At 51.0% G+C, this 24,711-nt stretch overlaps 1 protein-coding gene across 1 annotated transcript; it reads left to right on the forward strand.

Moving 5' to 3' along the window:
* The first annotated feature begins 16,525 nt into the window (after positions 1 to 16,525).
* On the forward strand, positions 16,526 to 23,671 carry LOC119098562 (acidic leucine-rich nuclear phosphoprotein 32 family member A). The gene is made up of 4 exons (XM_037221527.1): positions 16,526 to 16,698; positions 21,332 to 21,475; positions 22,622 to 22,854; positions 23,524 to 23,671. The coding sequence occupies exons 1-4, from the start codon at positions 16,651 to 16,653 to the stop codon at positions 23,654 to 23,656; spliced, it is 558 nt and encodes a 185-aa protein (XP_037077422.1). The 5' UTR covers positions 16,526 to 16,650; the 3' UTR covers positions 23,657 to 23,671.
* Positions 23,672 to 24,711: the final 1,040 nt, after the last annotated feature.

Raw genomic sequence — 24,711 nt, forward strand, 5'->3', positions numbered from 1 at the left:
TGTTGTCAGTTGCTGCTGCCCGTAGCTGCCTTCTGTTGTTGAATATTGCGCTGGATTCTACAGCGGGGTTTGTGTAACGCAGGCCAGTTGAAACACCATCGTTTCTGAGGGCCGCAGATCCCCTCGTCTTATCCCAGCTTGCAATCTCAGTAGCTGGACCAATCTGAACACAAGACGCGAACAAATTACTGTTGCGATTTATGCTTGTGTTAAACGACGCATGATGCATGATGCATGCACCGTTTGTGCATGCAGATAAGTGAACGATTTGGAAGCGATTAAGGCAAGTGTTCTGCGACAAATTTTGTTTCGAAGCTATTGACGAACGCGTGCGCCACCTTTCTACACGGCATCGCGTTTGATGTTAGTGCTGAATGCAACATGGTTCATGGGTGTGGAACTGTAGTTGTATTTTCTTTTTTTGTGCGCAATCTTACAAACTAGTTCTGAAACGCGAAGCCTGGGCTTCGTGCGGGCTTCAGATGCGAAGCCTGCCAGTGCTAGCATCAGGCAGTTCTACCCTGATAACTCTGCTCTGCCTTATAATAGTAGTGATGCTGGTCCGTGATGAGAGAGGAGATGGGGAAGGGGTGCCGGTAGTGTAATGGTTAGCGCATCTGAGTTCACGAACGCGCGTCTGTGAAACCAGAGGTATGGGGTTCGATTCCCCGCGGTGCCTGCCATACTGCCAGGGTGAGAGGCAGGCGACGCCATATAGCCTCAGCAGCTGAGTGCTTCGTAAAGCCATTAACCCATGACATGCCATGACAGGCCCGTGATGAGACAACATAGCCCGCAGGGAGCACCAGCAGGGTGCTCCGCTCAACCCGTGTTGTGGGGTCAGCCTGTGGGTTCTTCTCATCTCTGATGGACCGGTGTTGACTGGTGTCGAGGAGCTTGTGGACTGCTTGCCTCTCCAGCCCAGGCTCCAGCTGACCTTTGTTGTGGGAGCTATCTGGTACTGGCCTCCCCAGCTGACCTGTGCTGTGGGGCCTATCGGACACCGGATTTCCCAGCTGACCTGTGTTGTACGGTCCTTCAGGTGTGGGGCCTATCGGACACCGGATTTCCCAGCTGACCTGTGTTGTACGGTCCTTCAGGTGTGGGGCCTATCGGACACCGGATTTCCCAGCTGACCTGTGTTGTACGGTCCTTCAGATACAGGACTTCCCATCCGACCTGTGTTGTGGGGCCTGTCTGTTGTTAGGGTCTCCAGCTGACCTGTGTTTTTGGCCACTCTGTCACTAGGCTTCCCAGTCGAAAGGCTATCGCAGCCTACCTTGTGAGCCCCGTTTGGAGCCGGACGGGGAACCTGTCTGTAGGATCCTCTCACTGCAGCTGAGTAGTCCGTCTCGGTGTCTGCCGCAGGCGCCGACTGAGCCTGCACCCGAACCAGGCGTTCTTCCTGCTGGTGAACCAGCGAGCCATGCCGCTCGTCTCGGCCACGATCGCCGACGTCTACAGCCAGGAGCGCGACGACGACGGGTTCCTCTACATGGTGTACGCCTCGCAGGAGGTGTTCGGCTAGGCGGGCGGTGGCGCTGGCTGTGGCTCTCCGACCAGCTGGGGACGCCGGGCGGAGCCAGAGCCGCAGCCCGGGTGGAAGTGAGCCGCTCGCGCCAGCTGTTGGGGTGGTCCCGACGCTGTGTTCACATTATGAATCCCTTTTGCGTGTGTGGGCGGCGTGAGTGGCCGGCTGGTAAATGTGTATTCCATGCGTTTCTGTCGGCCAAAGCGCTCATGAAGACCGCCGTAAGGTCTTGTGCTGGTCGAGGCGTGTAACGACACGGACGACATTGTGGATATCGGCTAGGGCGAAGGCCGGAAGGACGTGCTTCGATTAGAACTGGCATGGCTTGCGTCGAGACAGACCCGAGAGCCGTTAAGTGCCGACGTCGCCGCACCGGCTGGTCTGGGCGGTGAGGGGGAGCGGTTGCACGCGGCTGCCCCCTCCCAGCTCTGCTCCGATAGGGAGACGATGTTAGCCGTTGTAGTCAGCCTGACTCAGCAGGGGTCCTCTGAGAGCGGCAGCGTGCGCTTCGACACCATGACGGCTCGAAAAATTTCCGTCTAGGTCATTGAGACAGCGAAGCATTTGACCCCGTGTCTAGCCCCGTCTAAATTCTTTGTCTTATCAGCACTACCGAGTAGGTTGCACATAACAGGTTTTCGCTGTCACTTACGATAAGCCTGGCTCGTTTATTGTAAGTGGTGCATGTTATGGTTTGTTTAAGTCCGAGGCATTGGGATATGTGATGGCAATCGTGGTGGCCCGCTCTACGGGCGGTGAAGCTTTATGTAGGCCGGCGTGCCGTTTTAATTGCTTTCTAACATTTTAGTGCGCACGGTGGCTTGGTACACCCTGTTAGGGTTGGTGTGTTCGATTATATTTAAGAGTGTGGATGCTTCTATGCATGCGTACCGAAGCTGGAATATGTTCGCGACCCACAGAGGTCCAAAATGCACGTATTATCAAAAGCTTGTAGTTCTATATGGAACTTACATGAAGTTCGTGTGCGTAGCACATCACCACGAGTGCGCTTCAGAACTCAGCGCAAGCCTGTAAACGGATTGCAAAGTGGACAGGTGAAACTCACGCAAGAAGCAACCAGGGGTGGCCGAGTTTTGCATGCGCCGGCCAGGGGACGAGAACCGATCTGAAACGGCACTTCTTGCTGATTGCTAAATCTTGCATATTGCTTTGTTACAAGCAGTCGCGCGCCGCCCATCGTTTAAAAACGCAGTGGACTCGTCGCGGTGATATGTTACAAAAGGTACCAAATAATGCGCACGACATGGGTTCTTGTCCACATTATCACAATACGGTCACTTCAACGATTTCGTTCATGCACTGACACCCAGTGGGTACGGATTTGGCAACGCTAAGATTTGCGGTGGGATTTTTTGTCTAGTCAGGGACATACAGTGCGCAGACCGCCAGTTTCAAATTGGAAGACATTAGCCTGGGCCACTTGGGAGGGCTTGCAGTGCTGCATCGTAGCACAGTACTGGGGGCCTGCCCGTAGGCGCGCTGTAGCGATCACGCCCGATCACGGCGCCTCCGTCATGACCGCCCATTCCTAGTCCGGGTCTGGGGTCGGCGGTCGGCGCCGACCGCTCTCCGTGATGCGGCAGGCCACGTGCTGGTGACGACGCCTGGCGCCACCCCACCGCGGTGGCTTTCAGGACAGAGTATCGGAGCATCTGCCGGCACTGCCGACACCAGCACTGGTAGATACCCCGATGGTTATGCACAGCCAGATCCACTCGCTGCAGCTCGGGATGATTTTGTTTGCACGTGGACAACTAATGCGGCCGATGCATTGCCAGTTTTAAACCGTAATGCGCCTGGAAGGTGATGGTCACCTCTCCAGAACAAAAGCCAACTGGTACAGAGGATGCAAAAGTCGAACGTGCAAGGCAGGCGGTATAAGCTGTGAAGACGTTGTCAGTTCTTGCAATGTTTACTAGCCGGGTCTGAAGGCTCCCCTGAACTGTCGGATACTCGCACAGATGGCGCCACCAGAGGGACGTTTCTCAGGTGGCGGTGCGATCGTGGATGCTGGCAAAACGTGACCCAAGGCGGGGAAATACACTGTTGGAGTCACGGATCAAGGACCAAGCAGAGAGCATGCACGTAGCTTCCAAAACCGAAGCCCAGGGTCCAGGATCCGGATCTCTTTGCCAGAGGATCGTGCAGAATCCTCGATCCGCACTTGGGGCGCTATGCACGCATCCTCCCAGACACGCCTTTGGCATACAGGTTCAGTACATTTTAACCCCACGTATTTTTGTCTTAGCACGCGCACGGGTGGCCAGTTGAATACGGCCCTCTCGGGTGGTTGGGAAGGACCATTTGCTTCTCCCCCAGAATATCTCAAAACTTAAGGGAATTGGATGCACCAAATTCACAGGGCCGGTGAATACGCAAACACGCCTCTGTCATATTTTGAGATCTCTAGGTCACAACCTCCAGCCTAAACAAGGTCAGACTCCCGATTGGTGTCAGAAATGGGCAGGCGCTGAGCTCCAGCTGGGACCATGCCTGGGATATCGGCGTGGCCTGGGCGGGCGCTAGGCTCCAGCTGGGACCCTGCCTGGGATATCAGCGTGGTCTGGGCAGGCGCTGAGCTCCAGCTGGGACTCTGTCTGGCCCCATCTGCCAGAGGCGCTGTACATCAGCTGGGCACAAGCCCTTGTCAGGGAGGGTCCCAGCAGGAAACCTGCGCAGCAGAGCAGCGGACAGGATGGGCCCGACAAGGCGCGAGATGGTTTCTGACATGGCACCAGCTGGGCCCTGGCTATGCCAAGCCGGGCTGCCCAGGTGGGGCTTAACCTGGCTCAGGCCTAAAGTGCACGGTGCACCCCACGCCCCACAATGGTTGACTTATTCAAGATTTTGGCTCCAAGCACGGGTCATTTAAAGTGAGAAATTACCATATGGCACTATGCTGTTTCAGTTTGAACATTCATCTTGCCATAAACATTATTAGAAAACGGTTCTACCCCCATCCCCCCCAAATCATGTTCTTTACAATCCGAAAGGGGCATAGAATGCTGGAAAAGATGTTTAATGTGTCAACTGTGGAAGTACCCCGCTTTTTACCAAGATCAGATTGTATTGCATGAGCTTGACCAGTCATTTTCAGTGCATTTTTTAGAATAAACCTGGCATGTTGCTTTCCCATTCCGAAAATATTCGAAAATACCCGTTTCCGAACAACGACCATGTGCATTTGGGGCTGCATTTGCTAACAAAGGCATCGATTGCTGGGGTTCACAGTGACCTGGCTGGATTTCTTACCTGGTTTCCAACTACCGTTTTCTAATAAATGGGACCTCCAAAGGCGCAAAATTCATAGCGGCACAATTCTGGCCACATTAGAAATGTCCTAGCCATCTGTAGTACTCCTATTTTCACGCTCACCCCCCTCCACGTCCAGAATTCGTACCGCACCGCAATCAAGGGTTCGTGGCGTCTAATCTAGGCCAATATATAACTTTCTTTTATACGTTGCGGAATACATGTCTTTAAGATTCCATCAACTACTCCGATTAAACGAATTTCAGGTTAGCGAGGCTCAGGTAGCTTTCAAATATACTCGCGCTCTGAAAAGTAGACAACGCAAGGTCGTTAATGGTGGCATGACTGATGGCCTGCCACTGGCCAACGATTACGACACACGGTTTCAAGTCTCAAGGTCGCACTCTTATACCAAGATCAATTCCAGCTGACATATGGGATTGAGGACAAGCTGACTGTGGATTGAGCGAGAAATGCTGGTACAATGATGTTCAATAGAAATCGAGTTCCGTACGTAAACGTCGCGCTGTAAAATGCCATTCTGTATTTGAGTTTTTATGATGAACGATGGACCACAGGATCAAACTTAGTCCGCAGCTAAGCTGGTTATTAAAAGCCGTACAGCTCGGTTAACGCCAGCTCTCTTGACGCAGCAGAGACCCATTCGCCAAAGGGTTTGCAGTACGATCTGATGTCAATGGAGAGGTGCCATGCAGCCCCGTCACACGGACGAGCCCCCCCCCCCCCCCCCTGCCCCCACCCGTTGCCGTGACTCTTGGATTTATTTGGAGACGGAAGAGTCGATGTGTTGTACGGCTGCCGTTATAGCTGGCCGGGTTCTTCTCAAAAGTCGCTGAAAAAGGACAAATCAACAGCTGTGGTAAGGGATGTCTGTTCGGTGAGTGACTGCCCTTCTGAGCTAACCCCAGCACTGTTTTTTTTCTTTCCCTTGGTCCTTCGCAATAAACTGGTGGGGTCACCCTAACCCAACTCAGGGGCAACATGTGTTGAGTAATCGACTGAGAAAGCACGGGCTAGAAGCTCTATCAAGCACCGACATGAGAAATCAGTTGAATTCACAATGCCACCACAAATAAAGGAAAAAATCGGTGTCCTTTCTCATACTGGGTGGCCACCACAAAGACAGCGAGCAAAATAAAACAAGGTCAACACATTTAATTACGCGTGCGAAACAGTTGTGTCGCAAAGAATCGTCTGCAATGTGTTGTTATATCACTTTGATATTTTTGAGGGACGTATCCGTCAACAAACGGCCATGGATGGAACCGATATTATTCACCGCAATGCCGGACAAAGCTGTTTCGCGTGTAGTTAAAATGCCCGGAGGCAGATTTCGCCTTCGTGGTCGGAGATGTCTGATTACTACAAACAAGAGTCTGCTTATCCATGTGCACCGGGAAATTACCGCACTGCAAGATATATGCACGTTGTGTTCTCCAAAAATAAATGATGGATTTAACCAGGCGCTTCCGAAATTAAAATAACACGCCATTGTGCATGAAAAACAACGAGACGCACAGACACGCCCGTTGCTCCTTGCCTTCCGCCGCCGCTACAGAACATTGACGCTCAGCCGGATGTAATGCCATCTTAGGGACAGTTCCCGGCCGGGACGCATGTCTGGTAAAGCCCCCATCGGCGCTTCGTCACCCGACACGCCACGCCAGACAGCAGACCGCTTATGTATAGCATCCAGTAATGTACCGTTGCAACGGCGGTGCTCACAGTAACATTGTATGTCAACTTTTGCATCGCTTTCATAGTAACATTTACTCTCACAGTGACATTGTATGTTGACTTTTGTACCGCTTTCAGAGAAACATTTACAGTCTATTTTGATAGGCCTGACGCTTAATGATTGACTTCGCTCCTGTTGATCCCGGATTTTGTGCGTTTCAGGTTTGGTACCAAATTAGGCACTCGTTCTACAATGTTAGTGTGAAGCGGGCTGATCTTTCTTTGCGGAGTCAACTCGGTCATATGCTTTGCCAGTCTGGGCAAGCTGGTAGATCTTTCAATGCAGAACACTTAAGTCCGGACGATGAATGGACTGCAGCATCCTGCACCCCTCTACCGTTGCAGCAAAGGTTGTAAAGTTAAAGTCTTCTTCCAACCGAAAGCAGAGAGTGCGGGTCCATGGCTCGAAGTCTGACTGGACCGATGTCGCCAACGGTACCCCTCACTGATTGGTGCTGGGATCAACCACGTTCATGGTTTTGTTGAAGATTTAACAGAAGTGCGAGCGTGATAAATATGTTCGCGGATGTTTCTAAGGTATATTGTCGTGCACCGAGGTCCCGGCCCCATTTCCTCTCCAGGCTGACCTCAATGACCTAGCCAAACGGTCAGAGGAGTACGATTGTTCCTAGTCAACGCATCTTTGTGTCAATTAACGCGCATCAGCACTTGCAGCCCGCGACTGACCTTCTTCCTGAGAGGCACCGAAATCGCAGCCGTACACACTGAAAAGTATCTTAGAATTTTCGTGGAGGCTCATGCACACTCATGTTCCCCGTGCAGGTGGCGGAGGTGGTTTTTAAGGCCAACCAGACGTCGACAGTCGTGAGACCGTCATTCGCCAACATTGGCGTTTTCATGCGGCCACTGAATCAAGAACACCGTATGCCCGTCTGGTGCAACTATTCGAGAATGTAACGTCATCTCCCGGGGTCCATTCGGCAAGCTGGATCAGGAGCGGCTGGAGAGGGTCCAGTGACGAGCTACGCGTCTCGTCCGTGAAATAAGGCCACATCTGGAGCGGCCCAGACTCTCACCCAGACTCTCTCAGACTCCGACATCAGAATCTCTCACACCAAATTCATACTAGGAATACTCGACACGGGTGCATCCGTCGCCCTCGGGCGATGAAGTCACCCTGGGAGGCTCAGGCTTCTCCAACTGAACCTACCACGACCGACGTTCGCTGTACTACCGACGTCGCTGGGTAGATGTGGATGCAACGTTTCAGATGTTTCACGGAGACATGTCTTTGCCGGCGCGCGAGTTCCTGACAAGACACGACTCGGAAATGACAAGAGGCCACCAATGGAAGCTGAGAAGCCCTCACGCCAGGACCTTCTTCCTTCGGAACTCATTCAACTCCTAGGTCTTAATTGAATGGAACGCTCTTCCCCCGCCAATATTATTGTTATCCACAGTTGAACAGTTTAAAACTAGCCTCAAGTCGCATTGGGCTGACAACATTTCCGACAGATCACACGGACCACATCGTTAAAGTGAGGTTGTTCGGTTGGCTGAGTAGGGCCTGAAAAAGACCGGCATTCACAGGCCAAGTGGCCTTTAAAGTCCTGATCGCCAGTGAGTAATGTAGGCAATTCGATAAGTTCTTGTAAAGAAATCGTTGGTGGAGCTGATAGCGCAAACCCGATGATTTTGGATCTACGGCTCAAATGTTATGTCTGAAGTCACCCGGTCTTGCCACATGTTGCCAATGGTGTCCTAACGAACAGTCTGCCTGAACGTTTGTACTCTGATTTGATTTCACAGCTCATATAATTAAAAGCCGCACACGACACCCACAATACTCACCATCGCTCGCACGAATGCAACCGTGCTATAGTCCCTGGAAAATGCTGCACCAAAATTCAACTGCGAGTGGGCAACCGGCCCGAGCCAAGCCAGATCCTACTCACGTTCTGCAACGGCATTCGCGGAGAAAGTGTGTTCATGCCCAGCTCTGCACAAGCTCGGTTTTACCAGACCAGTACCGCATCTTAATCCATTTTATACAAGAGACTGGCTCGTGACAGTACCCAAGCTGGGCTGCCCCGCTATAAAAACCTGTCCAGTCCAGGCCCCGAGAAATTGCTGGCTGGGTAGATGCCGCTTCTAAACAAAAATACCACTGGTATTTATTTAGGTAAAATACCTTCGAAGTCTACCCCGAAGTTCAAGATGACCTAAAACCGTTCGGAATTATTTTTATATTTGAATTTAAATAAACAGCAAGGAATTGACACGACGGATGGTCCTTGCTGGCTGAAAGATCTCTTTGAATTCCTTGAGAGGTTGGTTTGGGTCGTGTTAAGTCAGCGCCCTCTTCTGGGTTTCATGAAAGTCGAAGAAGATATCTGCTGACGTCCCCCTGATAAAGAAATCAAAAGTGTATGTCAAAAACTATCGGACAAAGCAGGCTCTTCAGTAAAAAGCGATTTAGCTTTGACCTTAGGGTGGCCTTCATACCTGACCTAAGGTCGATGAAATTGGTCGTAATCCTAAATTCCGTTCACTAATCGCCTAAGAAACTATCCCAAGTATGGCTTCTTCTAAAACTCCGTCGTCACATCAGATTGAACGATTCCCTACGAATCGCCTTGACTGACACCCATGGCCTGATTTTGACCCACGATAGGTCAGCGACCGTGCAAGGTACTTTTGATTTTCTTAAAGAAAAGATCAGCTTTTTAACGGCCTACAGCGGGTCAAAATTTGGCGCGGCTACGCCACGCCGTTCACAGTTTAGTCCGGAACAACCTTCGAAGGATTCAATTGACCCTCACCCGAGCGCGCGTTTTAAACGGTCTCTGCATCAAGGTTTAGCCAAAAATACGTGAGAAGAAAATTACATGAATCATTAAACCACGAGCAAGTCTATGGACACTGTCATACGCACACTTCGGATATACTGACTGACTGGACGGCACAGGAGGCATTCCCAAAACGGTAGAAACAGGAAACTTGAGGGCGCAGCTAGAAGGCACAGATGTTTCACGCCAAAGATCTTGGATTCGAAGGGGCACGGAATCAGAATCAAAGGAATATCCAAGTGGGGCCTTACGGGCCTTGAGGTTGCTTATAAAGTCGTTTCGGCCTATCGTCTGTGCGATTGTTTAGGTACACGGATAATGGGTAACCCCAATGCGTAATTGCTTTGAATATGTACATAGTTGACATTAGTACAGAATGTAGAATGAGAGAAAAACGCCATGAGAGCATGATTTTGAAGCTGGAACCATGTCTGAAACTACAAACCATGTAACCATGTTTCCAGTGAACAGCAGACAGCACACCATGACGGTCAGCTTGGCGCACCCGTGCAGGGAGGTGCAGCGTCAGTTTGGGGGGGGGGGGGACCTCCGGGTCCATGGATCTGATGGTCTGTCGGATGCCGGTAACTAGCTGTTGACCCGATGCGGCCATCATACATCATCCATGTCCTTAAAAGGATGTACTTGCAACGTATTAGGATCATCCTCAACCTTCAGCATGTTTGGTGTGGTCAGCTCTTCGGGAAGAGCACTTTTTACACCAGCTGGATGACCCGTCACCAAGTTAAGCGAGGATGCACATTTAGTCTTTGAAAACATCTTCGCGTTGACGCCCTTTCCTCGGCACATCTCACCGTTACCGGTCGTCGTGTTCGTGCAAAAAGCTGGATTAGAGATTTCGTCACGGAAGCTGATAGCTATCCATATGATCCCCATCCTTGGAAACTTCCCTTGTGACTTGAGCTTTGCATAGTTTGGAGCGTCACCATCAGGCCAACATCAGAACCTCCATTGCAGGACATATCTCTGCCGCAATACGTGAAGTATGCTTCGCCGTCCATGATCAGATCCGTCGCACTGGTGGCGATAAGGCACCCCAGCAAGGACGGCGAACCCTAGTTTCTGGGCCTTGTCTGGATTGTTAACTATTTGCAGCGCCCTCTGACGCCTTTTAACTTGTTGCTTTCACTGCATTCGAAGCAGCAACCCTTTGGGATGCATTAACTTTTTCCTGTGCGTGTGCGGCTTTCACAGCATTTTCCTTCATGCGTTTCCCAATTTTTAGAGGCTCTGACCAATCAATTCCCTTTCAAGTTTCATGCCTCATCCACATGCTGCACCACAGCATATAGGGTGCTGAAATGCTTTTTTTATCAAACCCACATGGTCAAAAAGTGGTTTCTTGTGGATGACTTCGTTTATCACTGCTTTTACATAAATCCAGCAACTGGCACGTTGACTTGCTGTTTGGTCAACGTCGAACTTGGCAGCCGATATCCACAACATTCCTAGGGTTTCTTCTCTGTTTTTACTTCGCGCGTAACATTTTCCTTACACTCCAGGTCGGTAAGGGTAGTAAAATCGGTAGTAAAATCAATATTCTACCAAAGAACCTGTTGCGGTAGGAAACAGTAAAACTTGTCCAGATGTCAAGCAATCACTTGTTATTAAACGTCAGGTATATTTTGTCGCATCCTAAAATTTTCTGTGCTGACAATTCAAATTTCATTAACGAGCCAAGTATGCTGAAATGCTTTGAATGGTGTCCGTCGGTGTGCATAAGAAATGTTGGAGAAGTGTTCAGCCTAATGCTGTTGAAATGGTTAAAACTAGTGCGGTTGACAGTCTTCTCACCGTTCAACTACACACTAAGTATATTGTGGCGTAAATCGTAAGAAGGCTCTGAAAAGACAACTTGAAGGATCATACATCATACATATGAAACTATATATCTGAAAATTATTTTGATGTCAGGTTGGGACATCTCTTAAGACAGACTGGTTGCGCAGACGAGCCTTTCACCAACCGACCGACCGGCTGACCGACCGACCAGCACAGGCAACCGCGCCGACGTGAGTGGATGTCACTTCGGCACGTGGTAGACTGAATGGCCGGAACAGCTCGTGGTACTGACGTCACCCGACAGCCAGATGAGCCGCCAGCGGGCAGACACTTATCCTCACACGCTCGGCAGGCGGAGCGACTGATCGCTGGGCCTTTACTGGGTCAGTCTCACACAGCTGGTAAGGACAAGCCGACTGACTGACTCGTCTTTACAGCCGAGGATGTGCTCCCCGGCTGGTGGCCGCCCAGGCGCTGCAGTAGCTTCAGCACCTTAGCATCTCTGTCTTTGCAAGTAAGGCAGCCATGACATGAAATACCTCGCGCATTGCAGGCACAGCAGTTCCGGCACTGCGGCAGCTCTGGCAGTGCAGCAGCTCTGGCACTGTGGCAGCTCTGGCGGTGCAGCAGCTCTCGCACTGCGGCAGCTCTCGCACTGCGGCAGCTCTGGCGGTGCAGCAGCTCTGGCACTGTGGTAGCTCTGGCGCCGCCGCAGACGCTTACGGCGCAGCAGTGTGTGTCCAGTGTGTCTGTGTAGCGGAGGGTGACGCCGTGCGGCCCACTCTCTCACGCGCGTCAATACCCGCCGACCGGCACGTTGACGGCCGTGCCGCGATCCCAGCAGTGCAGCGTCAGACAACACGGCTGACTTGGGCTGGGAGGTCCACCGGAGCTCCCCCCCCCCTCCCCCAGGAAACCACTGACAGTGCACCGCAGCCTCCGCCAATTCCGAGCCTGTTATCCACGCAACTTGTGTGGATAACAGGTTGGCTGAGTTTGTTATGCTTTTGGGCTGAGCATAGAATAAAAAGACGCGCTCAGTCATCAGCAGGTCGCCATACATTGAGGCGTGTGGTGACATTAAACTTGGCGAGAGTTTTGAAATTTGCGGAATCATTAGACCATGAAGAGAAAGCTTCAACCATGAAATGAAATATTGAGCGTGAGCGACAACCATGCCGCGACTACATGCACATCGAAACCAAAAACGATTTTTTAATAATAGCCATTGCTTGGACGACGTAAGTAAGTATGATGCGAAACCCATTATACTCCTGAGTTCCACATTCGTAGCTAAAAGTAAAACTCACATTGATAAAGGAGGCAACAACGAGCTTGTCTCAGGCACTGTATTTACCCGCCGTGGGTTCTAGCCGTAGCTGGTGGGCTATCAGCGACCTTTGCTCGGACGTCCCGAACTATCCCTATGCTCCACTGTCGCGTGTCGGTTTACCATGTGGGACACAGTACCAGGGATGGTGTTGTGTGCGTCTTCGGTATATATGCGTCTACGAAGTGGTGTCTAAACTAGCCACGAACGCAGTATTTTGCTTTGTTGCTGCTTTTAGGGACGCTACGCTTCCTGTTGTATGACGGAGAAACAAAACAGCATTCGTGACCAGTTAAATGGACACTTTATTAAAATACTATAAATGAACACCTTACTTAAATATTATAAATGACGTACATTTGCGAAGAGCGTTCAGACCACTGGGGGATCACATGTTAGACTGACTCGCGGCAGTGGAAGTGATGTACTATTACATTTTAGCGATAGCGTAAAACACCGGGATCTCACGGCATTAGAACTGCTAAACATCCGTACTTTTCGTCCAGGACTGAGCACACAAGCGTCGTCTTGAGCAATGGTTAGAGCAACGTTGTTGAGCTTATGCAGTATGTAGTAACCTGAGACAAAACTGTGCCGATTAGAAATCATTCAGCTGATTATGCATGCCTTTCGCAAGGCGGAAGTATGCGAGCGTTCGTATTTCATCGGTGTCAGTGACGTTATCGGGCACACCAGATTAGGCGCTATGACCTATTTTGATCACTGAATATCCATCCGATAAACGTGCTCGGGACAAACACCAGCTATGACAAACATCAGATGTGACAAAAATTATGTAGACATTTTAGTTTAATATAGGAGTACCCTGACGTGATACGTTGGCATGCGAATACGTGCTTGGCAATCAGCCTCTGCCCTCCAACGATTCATTTATTTAATCATATTTTTTGCGCATATCACAAACACACTTTGCCAAAATAGCTATTGCTTTCCTTCGTCACTCAGGTTTATATACAAAATAAAAGCTAAGAAGACCAGCTTGGCGGGCCACACAAAAATCACAATTAGATCTACAAATAGCATCCACCGAATTGCATTGTGCCAAATACATTGTGCCAAACTGACAATGCCAAGCGTCAGGTGATCCAGACAGGTCATCATTGAAGCTGCCTGCTGTTAAGCAGGTGCCGCTTGAATGTTGTACGGGGCGGGTCGCGGCTAGGAGAGTAAAATAGCTTTAGGTGGGAGACACATGTATTCAACCAGTAGCGCATTATATGACGCCGCTGCCTTCAACACGAAGCGGATTCCGAAAACATTTTCGGTGGATGGAACATATTTCCACGTCTGGCGTTTCAGGAGTGGATATCACGACTACATGATGCTAGTAAGGAGCGCGCCTCAAGTTCTGATGCGATATTCACCTGACGTGAGGCAGCCAGAGTGGTATTGTCACGCAGCCGGTCAGCGGACTGCCCAGGCCAACTTCAGTGCGGACCCCATACATCGCGCCTATGTAAATATATATATATATATATATATACATATGTCTATATATATATACATATATCTAACCATATATGTGGTCCGATGTTTGCGTGATGAGACTTGGGCGCTGAAGGTGCATTTTTGAATTATGATGTCACATGTTCCGTGGTCGTCCCAGACACAGCAACGCAATACCGGACTGATGTCACAACGATTCAAAAGGTCAATCTTCAGCGTACGTGAAATCTCGAATGGCTTGCCGTGCTTCGTGTGGCACACAGCCAAGACGTTTGAGGAGTGTATCACCAGGGGAGATAGATATATAGGAGATAATACGGGAGATATCTGCGTGTCGGTCACACAAGACGCCCCAGTTATTGACCTTTGCTTGGTGCTACTATGTTCAACGAATTCTGGACCCAAGGTTTTCAGATCTTGACGAAATCTAAAAAGAGCTATCCGCAATTCGCTAATGTTTGATGGTTTTTTATTTCATGATGTTTGTGCGGAAGCCCCACGCCCGAGAAGCCATACTACGGATTATTTTCTGTACATCAGCAATATCATGTTTCGAGACCGAACGCGTATGAATGGATACCGGCCGCATGCCGGGGAGCGACGGGCGGGGCGAAAATAGCCACATGTCGGAAAGCCGCACCTTCGATCGCTTCACTGTATACTTTTCAGATGGATTCTCGGAGCGGATTAGTATTTACAGCACCACGAAATCATGGTGGGGTCTCCTTTCTTTGTGTTGCTGGAACTGCTAACTAATCCTTCCAGAGGACCAACTTCCAAATTAAAAAGGTGAGCTGTGCGCCCAGTCTCATCTCTGAATAGAACCCATGATTTTTGAAGACTTGCAGAAACAGCATTTCCCAACGCATGGTCGTTGTCTCATGACCACCGCCTGGTGTCCGGTGCGGTGACAACATCTCGCGTTTCGACGGGCACTGCAACTCATGACATCAATGTTTTTGCTCCCAAAGCTTTCAGCGCGCTTAGAAACCTCATCTTGCTTTTATCGTTACCTTTCCCGATCACGGAGACCGTGGGTTAAAACGCTGGAAGCCCAGCACCTTTTCGGTTAGGGGCTATAGGGCCCTTCCGTCCCAGTTCGGGGTACCATCAGCTGCCATTCTGCGACACGGCGGTCGGGACCCCATGGTCAATCCGGAGGCCTCTAAGTGATACATCATACATTGGTTCCCTCCTTGATGCGGGAGGCCTTCTGACCAGGGCGGTCGACGCAAAGACGCTGCAAGAATCACCGGCGCAAAAGGATCCCTCACTGGGCATGGGGTCCCATAGCTGGTACGCGGATTCCAGTTCCGATGCTCGCGCCCCGGGCCGAAATGGGACGGAGGATGGGATGGTTCGGTGCTGGGGCCTCTGACTGACATAAAGCCCTTCCCTTCTCAATGTAGACCCTTCCATCGTTTATTCTCAAATTTTTGCTGTTAAAGAGCACTTATCAATGCAAGAGGCCCTCTGACATTCTAGGCCCCTCCCTGTCACAGTCGCCGCATTCCTTTGAAACAAATGCCCATATTAAGCAAATACACACCTGGCCCCCACGGTACCCATGCCGACGAAGGATTTACTGTTCGGCGCTGTAAGTCCCTGGCCGATATAGGGGCCCCTCACAGTTTCAGGGGCCCGACCAATACTGGAGGTCTTTAGTGGGATTCGAAGGCCAGTGGCGCAGCAAGGATTCTGTTCCAAAGAGGGCCAAATCGCGCCGCAGGGAGGCCCTAACAACCGAGGGGCCGTCTTCTTTGCTGTAAGGTCCCTTTTTAATTCGGAGGACCTTTTAAAGCCCAAAATCCTGTTTTGATGCATCAGGGGCCCATTTCCAGAAGTTCTAAAGCTCCCGGGGCCTTTAAAACTGACAAAAAGAGGTGGGGCCCCCACCATCTCCAGGGTGCAAGGCCACGAAAGCTCCTTCGGTTACGCAACTGTCGAGAGGGCCCGGCCCTGAGGGCAGCGGCCCATCAATACGACCTCCAGTCAGCCCTTCCTTCGGACTCTTCGGTCTCCGGGTCTTTGATCGTCATCTCGAGAGGCCCAAGAGACCCCTGGGAACCTAAGGGGGTGGGGATGGGTGGGGGTGGGGGTACGTGCCCCGCGTGGCCCTTTGCCTGCACCTCTATTCTATACGATTTCAAACTTACTTCTTCCTACAACCGTCGTAAAAAGACGGGCAGGGGCAATGTCCTCATTTTTGAGCATGTGTAGCACTGGCCTTGTGACGATGCAAAAAAGGCATAGACAAAACAGGCACTGGCCTCTTCACTTTCCAAGGCAATCCCACACGCCAATAATTTGTTCTGTTGTCGAGGTGAGTTTTAAACTGCAAAAGTTTGAAAAGAACAATTTTAGAATATCAGCGATTAGTATAATCGCACAGCGCATCGTGAAATCGATTTTCGCTTTTCTCAATGATCACGAACAATTCAAACGTTTTATGTTCCCGCCTCTGGGATCTTCCATATGGAAGCGTGGGTCCTCTACGTTTGGTAGCGCTTGGGATCTGCCGCGAACGATTTTACTCCCACTGCGTCAGCGGCAGCGAGCGTCGCAAACCGCGTTGTTTGTTGATGGGCGCCAGGGTCGTCCGTTGCGTTCCCGCGAGTGATTGGAAGCGTGTTCAGGACATCATACCGGTTATCGACTGGTTCGACCCATCGTAAGCAATGGAAAAGCGCATTGGACTCGAGCTGAGAGGTCGGAAGCCTGAAGAGGTGAGTCCTAGCACTCTTTCTCCTATTTGATGTGCTGCTGCGGTGCGCCGCTATTGTCGCGCTGATGCACACGGTCGTTTTTCAAATGTTGTGTACGCGTTGAGGCTGAATCTGTGCAGTTGCTATCAGTTTGTGAGCATGCTTTGTTATTCATCATTATCATCCAATTCATGCATACAGCTAGGAGGGACATCCACTAAGGTGTTAGGTTTCTCAACAGCAATGGTCATCCCTGCCCATGAGCAGATGGCATGCTGCATGTTAAGTATCCCGGATTGTCGGCCATTTTTCCCTTAGAACCTTGCAATGTTGTTGGTAGGATGTTTCTGGCAATTTTTCACAGCTGCTTCTCTGAAATGTCCTGGTTTTACTGGCAGACATTACTTTACAGGCAATAGAATTACTTTAGTTCCAGCAAAGGATGATATCAGTTTGATAGCACATTTGTATTCTGTTACTTTCACACAGATTATGTTGACAAAAAATGTGTTAAGAGTGTGAGTGGACAGAATTCAGGACACTGGCAGCATTTGAATCCTTGTTGAAAGCATGTCCGTGCTAACTGGCGAGTTCCGAATTGAGATATCACTCCCGAGTTTGTTGTAGCTGTGCTGTGGAGGTCCCTCAGACTCATCCAAAAAACCTCCATGTGAAGGGTACTGGAAAAGCATCTTTTTCAACTTGCTGTCGGGTGTGTACCCTCATGTCCAGTAATACATCTTAAATGACACCTTAAAGGCTTGTGGCAGGTATTTATTCATTGTCAACTCAGGGTTGTTGCTCATTTTTAACATTGTCATTAGCAAAGCCATAATATCCACACAACTAAACCACCAGAAACACTGCCTGCCAGTGACATTGGTACCTTCTGTCATTTCTACCTCTTCAGCGCCATCGCGGCGGTGGCGATGACGTCACAGTACCCACACGCGAGCCGGCCGGCAGACAGCGGTGGTAGCCATCTTGGTTAAACTTGGGCAGGGTAGTTCGCGCTTCTGCAGCGACACAGCACTCCTAGCGGTTGTCAAAGGTGATAAGACATCGCGCGAGATACGTCTCTGACTGGATTGGACGGCGCTTAACAGAGACCGTGCGCTCGAACGAGCCCCTACGCGAGGGCCCCCGTGGCCTTGGCACGACAACACTGAGGCTGGGCCGGCGAACGCGATCAATGGCAGTCGACACCGGCCGGCGTATTTGTCCGCGCAGAAATATAGTACCGCCCCGGCACAAGGTCATTGTCGGCAATGGGCACCGGAGCCATAAGATGTCGGAAGATATATGCATGCTGAAGATTGATCGCGTGTGTGTGGCCAACTATTGTCATTGCTGCGCTGCGCCACGTTACGCCAGCAGCCAGTTTTGCATTGCCATGGGAAGAAGGGAATGAGAGCGCGTGGTTAATGGTTGATGCTAATTTTTCAGCCTATCTTAAGCTAATTGACTTGGCAGGTGACATAGACTGTTCCGAGTGTAGTGTCTCTCTATTGTTATGGAAATTTACTATGGGCATACGCGCTTAATCCAGACTGAATTTGCCTTACGGTTTATTTCCCCCCCCCCTTACTGAGGAAGAGGTAATGGTGCACGGTTTCCACCTCGGGGGGGGGGGGGGGGCTCGGGGCGTCACGGGCGGCACCACCAACCTCCAACGAGGCAAGGGTATCTTGAGCCCTTTGAAGCAGACGTAGGATCTCCTTTGCCATCCCCTATTAAAAAAACTCGTATTCCGCCCGCGTTTTTTTAGAAGGGCCCGGGTGTAGGTAATGAGATCACCCTTGGTGGAGTCTATAACCTTTGTAATCGGGGCTCGCTAGGCTCCTTACCTTTGGCGTGGGCGTCTTATGCGCCTGCTGAGGCCTCCCGTTGACCAATGGTGCTATCTGGAATTTCTTCATCTTTTCTTCACCTGTGATTCTGGGACTTCTATTCAATTTGATGGATGATTTCGTCTCGGTCATCTGGAGTCTTCTGTCTGGATGATGGACCTCCTGAAATGTCAGCGCGCACTGGACATGCGCCGGCTGCAGTTCCGCCGACGCCAGCGGCATTAGGCGTGTCGAATTTCGGCGCCTTGGTGCCAAATGAAATTCTGTGGCACCAGCTTGGTGGACGGCTGATATAGCGGTTCCATCGAGTCAGCGACTGACCTAGTGGTGCCATCGAGTCAGCGTGGTGACCTAGCGATGTCATCGAGTCAGCGGGCCGACTTAGTGCTACAATCGAGTCAGCGGACTGACCTACCGGTGCCAAGTCAGCACACTCAAGCGGGCGCCATGGGCGCGATTTCGGCAGAACACGGCGACGTCAGCAATGGACGCCAGGTCTTCCCTCATTGCCAACCACGCGAACACAGGGACATGAAATCGGGCGGTGGCTGAGGCTGGTGGTCGCGGCCGCGGAGTCGGTGGGGCGAAGCTCACTGTCTGCGTTGCCGTGTTACCGCGGCGTCAGGTGCGCCGTCGCCCGCTACACGCGGAAAATGTCGGCTCTGCGTGCGGTGGGAAATAAGTGTCGTTCGGAAAGTTTAAAAAATATTTGTTTCGTCTTTGGTCACATGTGCTAAGGAGCTGGGCTCACTGATGACATTTTACGAAAATTGTGTGAAGCAGTGCGCAGAACACGCAGTCGGGAGACGAAAGCTAAAGCCACTCACTAGTGCTGTAAGATGCTGGGAACGTGGCCCAAATGTTATGCCGAGGTCACAATAGTCGACGCGCTCTTAAAAGGTCAGCTGGAGAAAGAGTGCAAGATCGACATGCATTCGTTGTTTGGCATTAGAGCTGGAAATGTACTTTGGGTAAAGAAGAGCTTTTGCATCGTTCTGGAGAAAATGCTGTTGAAATACTTTGTCGTTAGTCCCTATCGGTTTGATGTCAAGTGATTGAAAGTTGGACAGATTGAACATCTGGTCCTTGAGGCCTCAACCTGCATCGCCCCGGTGTCCAAGTCTCCTGGATTCCTGACCAGGTGGGGCGTACGCTCTTATTAGTTGGGGCTGGCCTGCTCCTCGTATTTCCCATGGGCCTCCTGGTTAGGTTTTTGCCTAGGCTGTGCCATCTTCACCGAGGCATACTCCTAACCCACACGTTCGTCTGGCGGAAGAGGCGGCGCGTTTGGAAGCGAGGGCGTTTGTTCCAGGCCGACTCGGATGGCCGCTGAATTTACTGGCGGCTGCTTCCTTTGATGCCGTGCTGATCCCCGGCGGACATTGGCCCTGGCAGCTGGTCCGCTGTCTTTGGCGCCGCGGGCCGCGCCCTCCTCGGTCGCGACCCATGTCGCCGATCGACGGCGACCGAGAAACCCGCAGGAGGTCGGGACGCCAGGGCTTCTGCCACAGCCGCCACCTGGAGGGAGCAAAACTTCTTAGCTTTGTCTAGTTTAAATTCGCGCGGATAGGTGTCGCACGGAAACAAAGCCGATCGCTCCGCTGTTCCTGGGGTCGGGGTTTGTGAGGCTCGTGCGTAGGTAGCCCTCTGGAATTTCTCAATGTTATGCACATAATGTCTTGTATGTCGTCTCGAGGGAATCCTCATTGGGTAGGTCTTCGTTTTTCCACGCGAAATTCGCTGCATTTTCTGGATGGTGGCGCCAGAATACAAAACAAATTTAATGTTTTCTTCCGCTTGTGGTGATTAGGAATGGATTATAGGTCAAAATACACTGCAAGGGGTGTGATGAAGGCGCCTTAGATACGTTTACTTAATTTCGGCGCAGTCGTTTGGCTCAAATTGGGCTTGAAAATATACAAATTCTTTAATTTGCAAAACTTCCAAATGTCCTCACGTCAATATTCCTGGGAAATAAAAAAAAAATGATAAAGAGTCTCATGTCCACGAGCGTGACGAAAAAGTATGGCAGTCAACAAGGGACCTACTTGTGTTTTAACGAAGTTCAAGGCATCAAGCTTGATGGTGTTGTCGCTTTTTTGCTCACTTTGGTTGAAGGCGGAGGCTGGATGAGGAGCCCATAACCCAACTTACTCCGAAATCAATCCAGAACTACACCGGTACTTGCCTGTACCCGCATTTTTAGTTTGTTGTGAGGACGAGGCCGGGAATGGGGGTGCCTGGAAAGGTGGGGCGAGCAGAGGTTGGACTACGCCAGCTCATGGCCCAGGGTCTGTTGTGAGGTATTGTTACCTGTAAGTTTATGGTAAAGAACATGCTGGGCTTAGTGGTCCCCCGATCCATTATGGTGCCACTTGGGTTGAAAATATCGCAACATTCTGTGATGGCTGTCACATTTCACGCCTAATTGAAAGGTGGAACATTCCTGGTTTTTTGTCGTAGGAGCTAAATTCGCCTCCGATTCCAGGTACAACTCCTTTTTTGCCCATCCAATTCCTCATGTGGAGTGGCCTGTCATTGCCATTGCCATTTTCTTGGTCATAATACTTCACATCTTATGTTACGTGGGCTGGGTGAAAGGAAGTCTGACATAAACACTTCCAGGACGCGAGCGAATCCCTCATCCGAGGTCATGCAAACCAGGTACGGTGTTGTAATACGCAACAGGGTCGAGTGTATTTTCTTCGCATGTGTTTTCATCGTGCACATGCTATCTGTATATGGCTGCTTGTCTGCTGCACACTGGAGGATCGTGCGGTCACACATTGGACACTGCCCGCCAGCTGGCCGAGCTGAACCTGGACAACTGCAAGTCGCCAACCATCGATGGTCTGACAGACAAGTTCTCCAACCTGGAGGTGCTCAGTCTGAACAGCGCCGGTCTCACCTCGCTCAAGGGCTTTCCTGCACTGCCCAAGCTGAGGAAGGTACGTTCGTCGGCACACGCGCCAACGCTGGCCCGGCGGCGGGCTGATCTCGCAGGTGGCATAGGTAGCCCCGTGGGGTCCGAGGTGTCAGGCTCAAAATGGAGATGTGTGGGGCCCCATTGGTGCCCATGAAACAGGCATATGCCACTGCCGCCACCAAGGTGAAGTGGGCTGGCAAGGTCGGCAGGCCCCTGGAGGTCATGTGAAGGTCCCGGTAGGCACTAAAGACGAAGATGTTTTGAATGGTTCTCCCGCGGCCTGCGGCCCTCCCCGGCTAGATCGGGAAGCTGGCCCGCGAAAGCCAGGTGGTGCCCGTTTTAGTTCGCCCGAACGCGTCCATTCCGTCTTGTGTTCCTTGACTGGATACATGTCTGTGTTTTGGGTGATGAACACGTAATTCGCTAAACGCATGGGAGATTCTAAACAGAATGCCGTAGGTTAGATGACAGTACTGAAGACGCCAGTCGTTAGCCAATGCCGCTGAACCCATATTTGGAACGTGCTCACTCAGTTCTACTGGGCGTGGAGCAGAGACTTGAGCTTATGATTATGAAAGGACTATAGCCGAAACTGTCCGGGTTATGCTGCCATACCACTTTTGGTTCTTGTTCGTTGCATAATGAGGCATTCGCTCACTCAAGGGATTCAAAATGGATTCAAACGCTAGGATTCTTGTTCTTTGCATAATGAGGCATTCGCTCACTCCAGGGATTCAAAAGGGATTCAAACGCTAGGATTCTTGTTCTTTGCATAATGAGGCATTCGCTCACTGTATTTTCACAATTACGATGCTGGGGTCGAGCGTCCGCCGTGAACCCAGCTCATGTGGCGCTTAACTGCGACAACAATGCTGCATAAAAACCGCCCCCATTGGGATACCTTCATTCTCCTTTATGCTTAAGGCGGCCAAAAGTGCCAATAAAAGGTCTGCAATTTAACTTACCCTTTAACGAGCACAGCAATCTGACCCCTGAAAGCAGGTTTTCAACAACGAATCACGAACAACGGAAAGTGCAGGCCGCTTTTACACGGGGCCTCAGCTGGTATTGCCATCAACTACAGCTGCCGTTATTGCATTACCACCGTGGCGCACACGCCCCTCCCGTGCAGCATTACCGTGCTTACCGTGGTCACGTGTCCCGTCAGCTGGAGGTGAGCGATAACCGGATCTCGGGCGGTTTGAACGCGCTGGCCGGCTGCACAGCGCTCAAGTCGCTCAACCTCAGCGGCAACCGCATCAAGGACCTTGAGTCGCTCAAGCCGCTGGCTGACCTTGCCAACCTGAAGAATCTCGACCTCTTCCACTGTGAGGTCACCAACCTGGAGAAGTACCGCGACGAGGTGTTCAAGATGCTGCCGTCGTTGGTCGGTCTGGACGGGTAGGTCTGGCGCCGACGAGTAATTGCGATGGATTTCAAAGACTTGCTGAGATGCTCAGTCTACGTTTATAAGAAAAACAATGCTGTATTCTGGACAGGTCAGCAGTGTGGCGAACCGCCGTAGCAGGGTAGGAAAGTAGCAGCACAAGAAAACCCTAGTGATGCCGAAAAACTAAGGTTTAAACGTGAGAGCTCACTGTTCATATAACAACGTCGATGAATCTGGACCAATCCATGGAGCTTCCCATCTCTTGTTTGCCTCATCTCCCATAAGTGCTCGCCTCCCCCACACCCCGCCCCCGCTTAATGTGGCATCCAGGCACCCAGAAGGCCACCCGAACTAATCGCAAAATAGCAAGAGGTTGTTTTATCTGATCTCTATCTTCTCACTTACTTATGTCCTTATATTTCGTAACTTTCCACAAGATCCAGTGGCTTTTTAGAAGTTACACGTCATCATATAGCAACACTGCATGCATGTCACTGCATGTCAAGAAATTCTTCTCTTCCTTTTGGGTCGTTCTGATGTTTTGTTTTGGGTAGTTAATGATGTTTCATTGCATCACAGCCGCTGTTTTCCTCTGTCTGTGTCATACCTGTTGGCGCGTTGCGTGCTTTCGTAGATTGCGGAGATCGCGCGTGTCGTGACTGTGTACCCCACGTGTGCAGATTCGACAAGAACGAAGAAGAGGTTGAGGACTCGGACGATGAGATGAACGGCGTGGATGAGGAGGAGGACGGCGACGAGGAGGCCGCCGACGGTATGATTTCACACTGGCAACATCCCTGGTGTATCCTGTGAGCCAAGGCTGCCGAGTGTCTAACTATCGGGTCGCTTCGCTGCCAATGCCTTGTCACTGCCTGTGTCTGTCAGAGCAGAAAGGCGGCGAAGGACATGTGGAGCAAGGGGTGTCTTGCACCCGGCGCAAAACAAACCAGGAGTCGCCCCGCACGCTCATCCATGGGCCCGCGGGTTTATCTGGCGGGTGATGGCGTCCAGGTGTGCTGGTCATTCCAAGACCTTTGCTGGAAGAAGCCGTGGATCATTGCAAGTCGGTAAACTATCGATATCCTCGTGTTTTGGGACGGCGTGCAATGATTTTGACAGCTATAACTGATAGCAGCACTTGCGCCCAAAATTCTTGATGTTCAGTAAATTGTTCGTGCTCCGCTGCTTAACAATGCTCGGTGATCATTGCATTACTATCAATTAGACTGAAGAGAAGCTGCGTGTCTTAGTCAAACAGCGGAGAGCTGCTTTTCTGGCCCGTATCCTACGGGGCAAAACAACTGGGCTGCATCGAGCACGGCAGCTGTAGCTGCACCCGCGACGGTCGGGTCAGGCGCGTCGAGTGCCGATGCATGGGCGCCAGGTACAGTCCCCTGGCGCCGGTCACTTGAGGTGGCGCTCTTGCGTTCCCATCAGCAACCCGCGAGGCAAAAATGTATAGGCGGAACTGGGTGCTCCAAGTAAATATAATTCCGCCATCATTTGACGGACAGGGTTTCCCTCACTTCGTTTGCTGGGTATTCTGGTGGTCCGAGATAGAAATTCCTTAAATCCTGGAGATCATTTTTCCTGGTGTCGGAAACAGTTACGAGGTACTTTTACGTCCATATTCTGACCTGAATGGCTTCATGGGGAGTATGGGTGGAATCGGGGCCCCTCTCTCCCTCACCCAACTTTTGGCAACACGGGGTTCAATCCCAGAGACACATTATCTTCCATGAGGTAGGAATAAAATGTGCGTACCTGGCTGCTGCGAGGAAGGAGCAAAATTTACATGCCTCGCCAATGTGGAGAAGGACCAGACCTTGCAATGCGGAGAATGCGTAGGTTCGCTTTATATAATAAGT

The sequence above is a fragment of the Pollicipes pollicipes genome, unplaced genomic scaffold (genome assembly GCF_011947565.3).
Source record: "Pollicipes pollicipes isolate AB1234 unplaced genomic scaffold, Ppol_2.1 Scaffold_4740;HRSCAF=5597_pilon_pilon_pilon, whole genome shotgun sequence".
NCBI lineage: Eukaryota > Metazoa > Arthropoda > Thecostraca > Pollicipedomorpha > Pollicipedidae > Pollicipes > Pollicipes pollicipes.